Source organism: Cryptotermes secundus, unplaced genomic scaffold, assembly GCF_002891405.2.
Source record: "Cryptotermes secundus unplaced genomic scaffold, Csec_1.0 scaffold693, whole genome shotgun sequence".
Taxonomy (NCBI): Eukaryota; Metazoa; Arthropoda; class Insecta; order Blattodea; family Kalotermitidae; genus Cryptotermes; species Cryptotermes secundus.
This window is the reverse complement of record NW_019722434.1, coordinates 374,487-386,773: the sequence shown is the minus strand read 5'-3', so window position 1 is coordinate 386,773 and position 12,287 is coordinate 374,487. Positions and strand designations below refer to the sequence as shown.

Here is a 12,287-nt window from a genome sequence, read left to right as displayed (position 1 = left end):
TTCGCGAGTTAGCTTTTCCGAGTGAGTATCCGTAATCCGTGATATGATTTAATCCTGCAATAATTCTGAAAGAAAAGTGTGTTGTGTAGTACAGGTGGGATAAATTTAAACGGAGGAAAAGGTGTGAATTAATTCGCACTAGTAAAGAATTGTAGTACTGATTTTATTGTTCGATACGATAAACGTCAAAATTAAAGAATATAAAATGTTACGTATTTCGTGGGTGTAATACATTTCAGAAGAAGTTACAGATCTTCACAAAAATGAAGGGACACGCCTCGTATTGATTCTGCAATTCAACACATTATTCCACTTTTGTTAAAGGTCGACATGTGGAGTCCTTCATGCTGTAATTTTGTGTTTTTTGTGGTGTGTGTGAAAGGTACATTAAAAATAAATTCGTTGCAATAAAAACAAAGGGAGACTATTAGCACAATTCCATGGCGCATAATTTTTATATCGTTCAGTGGTTGGTCAGTTTGAAAAGAGGCCTGGAACTTCTATCTCAGGACGTAATCGTAGGACTTTGTAAGTTACAGCTTCAGCCATTGCTCTTATGCTTTTTGTATCTATCTCATCGGCAGTAGTTGCTGTCAGGTTAAGAGTTAATTACAAATGAGTTAGAGAACGCAAAAGAACAATAACTAGTGGTGTCCAGTGCCTTTGTAATATCTCTTAGCATAATACAAGATTCTAAGTCCTGAAAAGATTAAGTTAAAAATCAGTAGTTGGAGTTAGTACATAGTCAGGTGAGGAACATTTACCACTATTTGGGGATGAACAGTGGGCCTAAATTACAGAGGTTGAGGCTGTCATTCAGCATTCTACAATTATGTCTTCACCTATAGTTCAAGGATTCTCATCAAACCGGCCAACTACATAACAGTATACAAATTATGCAGTATGAAATTATGTAACAGGTCCTCTTCATATTAATATAAGAAATTTAATTGTAATGCACCCTTCACACAGACCATATGAGACTACAGTGTGAAGGAGCCCACATGCCGATCTTTAACAAAAGTGGAATGCAAAATCAGTAAGAGGTGTATGACCCCATGCTTTGTGGGTCTAATATCAGAGCATTCCTTCATGGTATGGTGGTTGGCTTTCACATGTATTTTATGAAGATTTGAAACATTATTTATTTCTGTTCATATTGACTCTTTTACCAAGTATTAAATCATCTTACACTGTGTTATATAAAAGGTTCTCAAGTCTGATTAATGTACAGGTGCATATAGCTTGAAACCCATGTGTATGCTTGGGTAGAGTGCATGATTCTTCATGCCAATACAAGAAATATGGGATTTGAGGTTCTTTTGACAGTGATTATGAAGGGTTCAGACCACTGATATAGAATGCACATAGTCTGTTGAAAGTCAAAGAGATATTTCACAGTAGCAGGTCACCTCTGTCTTCGTGGTTGAAAAGTAAGTCAAGCAAGAAACCTGCATGTAGCAGGCAGCAAGCATAACACGTGGCTTGCAGAAATGTGGGATTAAATATAAACAGAAGGGACCTGAGAAGCTGGCCTGTGGATTCATGTGTGGAGCAGTGATCCAGGGGGGACACATTCAGTGGTGGGCACATTTGCAGGGTTATTGGTCCTGTGAGCGTTGCTGAGACCAATGATAAGCCAGATTGCCACTTTCCTCCCATACATCAAGCTGATCTTCAGTTTCATTAACATGGTGCTATTCCGACACAACATTAAGTCAACTGACTTGGGGGTGGGGGGTCAAGGTCAGTTGACTCTCAATGGACTGCATGACATTATATCCCAGAAGGTAGAACCCTTCATGCAAGAAATTTCACAGTTGGAATGTTCTCCATCCAAACTTTCTGTGACTGGCATCAAAAGTGGAAATGTCTATTAAACTATCACCATGTTAGGTGGGTTCCTTGTCATCACAGCATGGTGCGTCCTCAGGTTACGGATGGAGGAGATGCCCTCCAGGAATTGAGGGTAGCTGCGAATATATTGAATATGCAGTGGACAGCTGACAAGAGGTGGTCCTCCAGCTTGGAGGTTGGGTGTGGGGGCTAACAATTCCTCACTGTAAAAAATAAGCTTTTATGAAAATTCTCGAGAAGCCTCAGACCTGGACAGATTCTGTGGATAAATGACCTAAGCAAAATAAAATGGATATGAGATTTGGTACTTGGAATGTTAGAAGTATGTAGAGGGCTGGTTCGCGTAGGGCAGTGGTGGAAGAAATCCCAAAATATAAGTTGGATTTAGTGGGGGAACAGGAGTAGGAACCATTAGGCATATATACATTTTTCTATGGAAAGGGGAATGAAAATCATGAATTAGGCACAGGTTTTATCGTACATAAGAGAATCATATCAGCAGTTCAGAGTCTCCTGACAGGAAGATGCACAACCGAATTGACCACATTTTGATAGGCAGGAGAAGGCATTCATGTATACTGAATGTCCGGTCATTCAGGGCAGCAGATTGTGATACTGACTACTACCTGGTGGTGGCAAAGGTTGGGGAAAGACGGACAGTGAGTAAACAAACACTGCACAGAGTTCGTATGGAGAGGTTGAATCTCAACAAATTAAATGAGGTAGAGTGTAAAGAGCAGTATTGTGTTGAAATCTCAAGTGGGTTCGCGGCTTTTGAAAACTGAGGTGGATGTTAATAAAGCTTGCGAAACTATTAGAGACAATATCCAGAAGTAAACATAGGAACAACTAAGTATATGTTGCTGTCTCGTCACCAAAATGCAGGGCAAAATCGTGATATAAAGATAGAAAACAGATGTTTTGAAAATGTGGCACAGTTCAGATATTTGGGAACAACGATAACAAATCAAAACCTGATTCAGGAAGAAATTAAGAGGAGATTGAACTTGGGTAATGCTTGCTAGCATTCAGTCCAGAACCTTTTGTCTTCTCATCTGCTGTCCAAAAACATAGAAATTAGAATATACAACACTATAATTTTGCCTGTGGTTCAGTATGGATGTGAAACTTGGTCTCTGTCATTAAGGGAGGAACATAGACTGAGGGTGTTGAGAATATTTGGACCAAAGAGAGATGAAGTGACAGGAGGTTGGAGAAAACTGCATAATGAGCAGCTTCATAACCTGTACTCTTATCGAAGTATAATTAGAATGATCAAGTCAAGAAGGTTGAGATGGGCATGGCACGTAGCACAAATGGGGAGAAGAGGAATGTATATAGGTTATTCGTGGGAAAGCCAGATGCGAAGACCAAGGCATAGGTGTGTGGACAATGTTAAAATGGATCTTAGATGGGATGGATTGGATTGATCTGGCTCAGGATAGGATCAGGTGGAGAGCTCTTGAGAACACAGTAATGAATCGTTGGGTTCCATAAAATGCTGGGAAGTTCTAGAGTAGCTGCACAACTGGTGACTTCTCAAGAAGGGCTCAGCTCCATGATTGATTGTGTGTTAGACTATCTTGATAGGCGAATACGTTTATCATAATGCAAGTGTGTTACTTTACAATACTGCTTAATTTGGTCAGTTCCCAGGAGCACACAGGCCTATTCAAGCAGCAGCGTCAAGGACCCACGTAAGAGGCTGCATGTGATTACATCTGAGTATCATGGTGGAACTCAGTGATATTCCCAGTGCACCACTCAAGGTGAGAGAGCAGTGCCATTGTGTCAGTTGAAGTTGAAACTTGAAAAAGGTACAGCACAGATAACAGATCCCTGTGTTCTGATTTTTCCTAAATGTTATCTGTCCAGCAAACGTTACTTCTTCTGAACCTTCTGGTTGTATGTACTGTGCAAAAGTGATTTGGCTTCTAAAGGAAGGCTGTGTTCTGTGGAATTACAGTCTGGTAAGGGGAGGGGGTTGAAGTCACCTGCTGAACCTATTTTTCCTGCCAGGGGACAAGGCTGAACTGCCCCCCCTCCCCCAGGGAAAGGCGCCCTGGTACCCATAGGATAGGAGGGTGGGTGGGCCACAGAACTGATCTGGAAATTACAGATAAAAGAAAAATCTCGTGCGTGCACTGGAAATCAAGCTTGTGATTCCTCGGCTCTCCAATCCATAATCTCTTTCAGTACTGCCTGAGTTATCTGCCAGTATTGTCACTGATGTTAATAAAATGTAATGGATTTTTGCAATACAGTTAATATTTTAATTCATTCGTTTTAACCTACTTTCCATATTTTGAAAAATGAAAGGCTTATGAGATCATCTTGCTGTCTGCATATCTGTGTATCCCCCCACGTTTGGACATGTGGTCCATGTCATGTCAAAGGAAAGTAGGTAATTAGCTCTTCCCAGAACTTCTTGTATTGAAGTATGATATAGGTTTGCAGATAACGAAGAAAACAAAAGGGAGGGAGGTAATGTAGATGGAAAGAAAGCCACAAAGTTTGGGGGGGGGCACAAGATAAGTTACATCATGTAAAGCTGGAACTTTGTTCTGCAGGTGGTGTTCGTCGTACACTTCATCCTGTCTGCATGGTGAGTTCCTTTGTGGCAGAAAGTGTTACTGGCATGAGGCTGGCAGTGAAGAGCACTGTCATTTGAGGTTTGACGTGTATAGTCTGGTATATGTGTAGAAGTAAGCTTCTCTCTGACTACACAGCGTCACACAAGGCTGGTTGGTGTAGTGATACCCCTCTACCCTTATGTCTAGAGATGTTCCTTGGCACTGACTATCCTTGTTGGGTCTTTTACTGGCTTTTACTCTGACTCTCCAGGCTACAGCAATCGTCTGAATCTTTCCAATTCACTGTTTATTGGTTGTCCTACCATGCAGAAAGCGTGCACATGTGTGCATGCATGGTCTCACAACCCAGAACATATTACTCTTGAGAGTTGCTGCTATGACAGTCTCCAGTCTAACACAGCTTGTAGTGTTTGTAAAAATAAGAACCTTCACTCTTGCCAAACATGTGAGCATTAATGTTGTGACAGTGGTGAATGTGACTGATGCACATTTCTGGGATATGACACCACACAGCCTTCTAGATGGTTACTAAACATTAGAGAGGAACCTCAGGGTTCCGTCTTCATGGCAGAAGTCCATGAAAACGGAGACAGCAAGTTCCTCTGAAAGCTTGGTAACTGCATGCCAGAGTAAATGGTAACGCTCTGGGCTTCTATTCAGAAGGTGCCAGGACAGAACCTTTCCTGACTGAGGTTTTTGGTGGTTTTCCTTGCTCCATCCAGGCAAATTTCAAGATTGTATCTTGATTAAGACATGGCTACTTCCATTCAGATCATTTCTGTTCGACACTATGCAGTCGTGAGACACTGGCAGTTTAATAAGCAGTGCACAGTGATCAGGCTGTCATAAGGCCTCTACCTAAACACAGGACAACACCATCACAGAATGAACGCATACACACACCAAACATCCATGCCTTGTGTGGGATTCAAACCCACAACCCCGGCTTCCGAGCAAGCAAAGACAGTACATGCGTCAGACCACTTGGCTATCGTAACCAGCTAATACCTGAATGGTTAGATGGAATTCATAAGTATCCTGTATTGAACATTTTCCCAACATCAGTCAGTGCATGATGAATACAAACATGAGGGCATTCTGATGGGATCCAGTAAATAAAATGGCCGTTTTCTTGAAAGTGCCTCTAGCAGTTTCAGTCACATTTTATTAAATTATGGAGATGTTCCCTAAGTGAAGCTGCATAGGTGGTGTCCTCAAGTACTTGCACTAGGGACCCAAACTTGTAATATTGATTTTGTTGAAACAGGCTTTACTGGGCAGTTGGATTTCATGGTTATTCAATATTTGGTAACCTACAGTGCTCTGCTGAGGAGCACAATAATATACTCACAGTGAATTGTATATGAGACAGTGTATGCTCTGATTTCAAATTTTTTTGTACAATTGAATTTGTATGTGGTAGGAGTGAGGTTGGGTATGAAAAGGGCAGGATGGGGTTAATGAAGTCAGCGGTTGATGCACTCTCTAGGTATCCTGCAAACTCATCCATTTTGATCCATGATGGGGTTCTACCCGGAAAGCAGATCGGAATATTCGTTAACATGTAAGTATATATGAGACAAACTCCGTCTTAAGTGCAACAATTTTATTGTAGTTCTTTCTTCTACAATAAAATTATTGCACTTAAGACAGAGTTTGTCTCATATATATTGTGTGAGTGTAACAGGATGCTTAAATATGATATTGTAAACATGTAAGTAACCAGAAATTCAACCATTGTTGCAGGGGTCTAGGACACTGGTGTCCTTTGTCCTACCTATTCTACAACCTGCTCTTCTTCTTGATACTTCTGTGGGCGGTACACCACAAGGAGAGCGATGAGCCCATGCAGATGGTGAGCTGCTTGCTGCACAGAATGTTGCAAGAAAGGACATGACTCCATGTTGATGTGATAACTGAGTATATGTATTTTTGTCACAGGCTGTAGCAGTGAATGCCGTGTGCCTTGTTCTCGATGTGATGGTGATATCACTGTACTTTCCGCGCAGCAATGGTGAGTAACAGCGTGAGTCACATTTACACATTCTCTTTGGATGCAAAATCTGAACTACTATCCCAGAATTCAGAATTACTGGCTTTTTGGACTTTCTCCATCATCCAGTATTCTAGAAAGAAGAAAACGTGACGTTTCAGAAACTGGAATTGTTTCCGTCCTCAAGTGAGGAAAGGAAGACACATACTCAGTTGGTCCCTTAGAATCTACTTACTATTCCAGCATTTGGCTTCACTGACTGAGGAAAACCACAGAAAATCTCAGTCATGATAGCCGATCTCTCTGTACAAGATGAATTGGGAAGTTGCTATCCGTTGGCATGTTGCTACATTTTTTACTTTTTATCTTCATGCATTGTCTGTTCAGTCACCAAGAAGCCTCTAGCATCAACTTTCCCTCAACATCCAGCTGAACCACTTAGCCAGTGTCAACCATGTGAGGTCCCCTTCAGTCAAGTCAGCCACAGATGGCATTCAGAGTACACTTCCAAGGCAAGGGCCTGCAAAATGCATTGATTCTTTCTGGAGCTCACAGACTATCCTGCGGTGAAAATTATCTCCCTTGTTACATCATTACTTTCTGTTTCTCTCTGAAGCAAATGTGGTCACATTACTGTAATATTGCAAAGGCTTAGCCATTCGTGCTACAAGTTGCAGTGTAACATGTTTGTTGATTCATATGTCAGTTTGTAACATGACATGATGCATAAGAGCCAGAATACTGGGCTCATACAAGCATGGCAGAGTCGGCCAATGTTAAGGTGATGGCTTATTAAAACATGTTTCTGTGGCATTGCATCGCATACACACACACAGCAGTAGACGAACTGTTAGGATCAGTGTTTTCTATTTAGTCTGCTTTGAAGCCATAAAAAGGGTTGTGAGACAATAAAATGTGATCATGAGTCCACAGGATTTGGAACCAAGTATGACTATGCTGGTGAGGGCTAGCAGCAATTTACCTGACTGACTGACAGAAAAATAAATACGATCATGGGTCCTGATGGGGCCCAAAACCAAGAATGGCCCTTCTGGCAAAGCCAGCAAAAATTACAAGAGCAGAGAAGAGCAGAGCAAAGCAGTGCAGAACTGGAAGCTTTTGAGCATGGACATGTTAGAGAGAATGCCTGTTATTACAGGCCATAACCAAGCAGCAAACATGTGAGGTTATGGCAGCCTGGGAACACTTGGAGGTGCTGTAATTATCTGTAGTTAAGGGTAATTGTATCCACTAAATTCAGTTACCAGTGTGAAACTATGTATGTATGATATTTAACTCCTTGAGGCCATGTAATTATCTAAATATGTGTAAACAGACTGGCCAGTTAGTACTCTTTAGGGAAATAATCACTGTTTATTCTAAGGGTCATATAAAATCCATGAATACACTGTGTAGTAAAAATGCAGACTTTTGATTGTTAGAGCAGGTGGTACATGTGGTTGTCACTGGGCTTGAAAGGATTAAAGAAGAAGATACAAATGTGACAGTTCCAGACTCCTTGCTTGCAGATGGAAGTGAACGTTTCAGTTGTGGCATGGCCATCTTGAATCTCATTATTCGTCCCTTCACGACGTTGGTACTGTACCGTATCTATGTGGAACGAGCCAATGCTGTTGGTGCGCCGCTTCCCACCATCTTTGGTGAGTCCCTTTGTAACTCACACTTTTGCATCAAAACTTGTTTTTATTTTAAATGGTGTCTGCCCCTTAATGGGCATATGTTATGTCACGACTTCTTCCCTTGTTGGTACTAATGTGTTTGTTGCTTTTGCAGGGGGCACAGCCCAGAGGGGCCCATATGAGGACATTGTTGGTGCAGTTCACCAGAGTGTGCCTCACACTGATATCCCCAGTCCAGTGGAGTATGCTCCCAGCAGCAAGATGCCACCTCCATATCACAGCTGAGGTGTTTGCAGTTTGGAATATTTAATGTTGGGTACCCAGGGGTGGGGTGTGGGGACAGAACCTTGCCATTCATAACAAAATAGAGCCAGAGGAAAAATCCATGACATAAGAGGAATTTGAAAACAAAATGCTTGCAACATCTATACAGCTAGAACTGTGAATCTGTGTAACCTCTTTCCTTTGTCCAGGCCTACAACCGTGCAAAGTGGAAAACAATATCCAAGGAAAATTCTAATTATCTCTCTGTCTGGGGCTTCATAAACATGGCACACAAAAAGAACATACAGTCTAGTTTTCCTTTTGGTGTTTGTCATAGCCACTTGGGGTTTGGTCCAGAAAGAATGTAACTGTAACAGATTTGGCATATCCATCTGTGGATTATCAGCTGCTGTGCATCCCGTGTGGAACAATTGTACTTTTGTGTTGTCATAGATTTTGAAATGAAAGTTTGGGTTCTCTCTGAATCAGTGTGTGGATATTGTGTTGGAAATTGCCCATTGTCGAGGTACATTTGATGTGCATGTTTCAGAGATGGAATCTGTTTCCATTGTCAGCTGTAAGGGGGGAAGGTTTCCTGTTCTTTTGGGCCTACTAGATTGAGCCCTCTGAATTACTGGCCAGTGGTCAGACCTGATAACACAAACGGACCTGCTTTCTGAAACATCATATATATATACACACACGGTTTACCCCCACAGAATTGAAAGTGTCCAGTGCAATAATTGTATTATCAGAAGCTATAGCACGTTCACAAAATAAGTAAATTCTCTAAATTCTATGAAAATTAATAATATTAATTTTACAAATTCAGCGATCAGCGCAACAAATGTTTATTAATTTAACCAGACTGTATGTTTCAGCCTCTAAAGGGTCATCTTCAGGTGTTCTTAGTTAATTTGTAAAATTAATATTATTGTGTTCATGCAATGGGATGCAAACAGTAAGTAGGAGTGAAAATTACTGTAATGAGAGTGAAGCAGGCAACTAAGACCAAGAATGTTCCAAGGGTTACTTTTATTGTGCCCCTTTCAATCCACATGATACTTCAAGCACAGTTTTGATGTCTCTTTCAGTATAATCCCTCGTGCAACACAGCACATGCTTTTACCTGTCTTGAGGCAAATGGAAAAGTAAATATGCGTTTTACATTATCACTAAGTGTCTTTCACCATCAGAGTAGTTAACTTTGCCTGTTCTGTGCATGCCATTAACCCAGTCCTTTGCAGATCTTGAGGCATGTGCGTTCATGATTTGATGTCACAGTTATTCTTTGTGTGACATTTTAAAATTTCTTGCCCATCTCTTAGGCGTTATTTTGGCAAGCATTACAAATCAAAAGTTACTGCTCCCTCTTGGTTTGTGATGAAGTACCATCAAATTCATTCCAGACACCATTATTTTCTTTAATGCTGTGAAAATGCCCAACCTGACAGGGTTGCTGTACCACATAAATATTCAAAACCTTGCAGTATAAAAACCTGCAAAATCATAAACCATTCTGGAAGTAAAACGTAAAAAGTAAAAAGTGAAGTATTTCACAATGACATTTTCATATTGAGTGAATTTTGTGAGAATTGGCCACAGAGGTATCAAGGACGGACAGAGAGAAGAATGGAGTGTACTAGAAATGGAAACAAAATGGCCTCATTCCCAATTTTTCTGGTTGGTAATATGCTGAAGGATGCAGTGATGCATTTGTGTAAATGTGTAACTTGCCTCTCTCTCCTTCAATTCCGTACCACAGAACTAACAGACAACAATCGGAGATGCTGTGAAACTTACTTCATAACCTTGCCAGTATGTACAGTAGCATGGTTGTTAACATCGATGTGTAGATGTTGCAGCTGAGTTTTTGGATGCGATTGGAATCCCCATATGGAGTCTCCTTCTGACTACATGAGTAAACTTTAATTTTGGAATGTGACTGTTGTTCCTCAGAATTTTCAGCTGCTGTATATTGTGATTCTGACAGGGAAAGCAAGTGCATGCTGAGTGAAGAGCAGGTACTTCTGCTGGTGCATGTATATATACATATATTAGGCAAAGTTTTGCTGCTATATTAATGTGTCTTAACAAGTAGTTTTGAATAGGAGCATAAAATATGCTTAAGGCATTGCCTGGGCCATTTTTGTATATACATGAATTTTTTCCAAAATAAAGAAAAAGCTATATTATAGACCTTGTCAAGTTATTGAACTTAGTTATTTTTGACAAAGTTTGTTTTTCACAATTGTCTACTGGACTTTTCAACAGGCTGTATGTCATTGTTATATATAATAATTTCCACACACATCTGCTTGGCTAGGTAAAGAGTGAGAGTTCGTGGACAAGATACAAGTTTCATTCACTTACTATGAGAGGTGTGAATTTTTCCTTTGAATTTTTTTAATACGGCTTCTTGACACATTACAAACGGTTATCAGTGACAAGTATGGCCAGGCGATTACTGCAGTCACAATTAACCGCTACACAACTTTCTCTTGTTGTCACCATTACTGTTGTATCCAGCATTGTCAGTCATTTTTAGTGTAAAAATTTAGCCTTTTTTAAATATATTGTATATTCACTAGCAATATGTTGATATAGCTATGTATGTGATTAGTTCTTTTGTAGTGTATTCTTCTTCTTATTGGTATATGTGCATAAGCGTACTGTATATGAAGAATATTTGTATTTTGTTACTATGATCTATGAAATGCATCTTCACCATGCAAAGTTAATTTGAAGAGTGTTTTCTGAAAAATCATTTGTATTATTTCTTCTTTGACTTTGTTATGTAGCTCCCTGAGCTCTCAGCATTCCTGTTCCTTCTGAGTGTGGGAGTGTCTTGCCTCATGCGTTTGCTAACAAGTAATGACCATAGAGGACTTGTGAAGTGAGATTTCACATTCTGAAGGCAATTTCCTTCCAGGGTCTCATAGATGCATAGCAGCATTTCAAAGAAACTTAACTGTATCCATGCCTCCTTTACCCTGAAGATGAAGATAGCTGGATGCTCTGAAACAGCAATACCTGTGTGCCAGACTATATGGCGGCACTACCCAAGAAATCAGTAATCTTCAGTTACGGGATAACAGATTCCTTGGCAGTAAAAATATGGAGCGTACGTAGAGAGAGAATGTTACAGATTTGTGTCTGGGCCTTTTCTTGACGTTGAAATGAAACATTGAAAGCAATCCTCAGCAGACTCAAAGATAAAACTAAAATGTTATGTGTTATGATCTGATGACACACGTGAGTGATGTCTGACTGTAATTTTAGAACGTAGCATGTATGTAGCATGCACGGGGGAGAAAAGGAATGAATACATGCCAGAAGGAAAGAGACCACTTGGAAGACCCAGATGTAAGTGGGAGGATAATATTAAAGTAGATCTCAGAGAAGTAGTATGTAATTATATGGACTTGATTCATCTGGCTCGGGATGGGGATCAGTGGAACTGTCTTGTGAACATGGTAGTGAAATTCAGTTTGCATAAAACGCCAGAAATTTAGCGTATAAACTGTGTAAGCCGTTTTGCTGGCCACTAGGATATTTAGGATATAAGAATATTTTTTCAAATCCTTTTTATTTTCATATATTTATTTGGTAGATTTTCTTATTTTCCCAATTTATATTTTTGTTTTAGAGATCCAGTGGAGCTGGTGTAATCCCCACCCCTGTACGTCTCATGCCTGTAAATATGTATAAGTCAGGGGGTCCATGAGACGTGCCGTCTGAAGCCAAGTGCATTTCAGAGCACATCAGAAGCTGCGTCAGTCTGAGGTCATACGCGTTTTTTTTTAGATAAGATGTTTAAGTGAAAGTGAAGTAGTTGTGTCATGTGATGTAGCATTTGGTCACACACTGACATATGTCAGTCTTGTCTCAATTTTCTCTGAATCTGCGAATGTGAGGTCTTTTTGTTAGTCTTGTAAG

The 12,287-nt window shown here is 40.3% G+C and overlaps 1 protein-coding gene across 4 annotated transcripts; it reads left to right on the top strand.

The window, feature by feature from the left end:
* The first annotated feature begins 14 nt into the window (after nt 1-14).
* On the top strand, nt 15-11,112 carry LOC111861455 (type-1 angiotensin II receptor-associated protein). 4 transcript variants are annotated; one of them, XM_033750331.1, is made up of 8 exons: nt 15-121; nt 3,507-3,626; nt 4,428-4,462; nt 5,941-6,015; nt 6,171-6,306; nt 6,393-6,465; nt 7,974-8,105; nt 8,239-11,112. In XM_033750331.1, the coding sequence occupies exons 2-8, from the start codon at nt 3,588-3,590 to the stop codon at nt 8,367-8,369; spliced, it is 621 nt and encodes a 206-aa protein (XP_033606222.1). In that variant the 5' UTR covers nt 15-121; nt 3,507-3,587; the 3' UTR covers nt 8,370-11,112. The 4 variants fall into 4 exon arrangements, with proteins under 4 accessions (XP_033606222.1, XP_023701827.1, XP_023701830.1 ...); XM_023846059.2 differs by having other exon boundaries at nt 16-121; nt 6,198-6,306; XM_033750332.1 differs by lacking the exon at nt 15-121 and adding an exon at nt 542-749.
* The last annotated feature ends 1,175 nt before the right edge of the window (nt 11,113-12,287 follow it).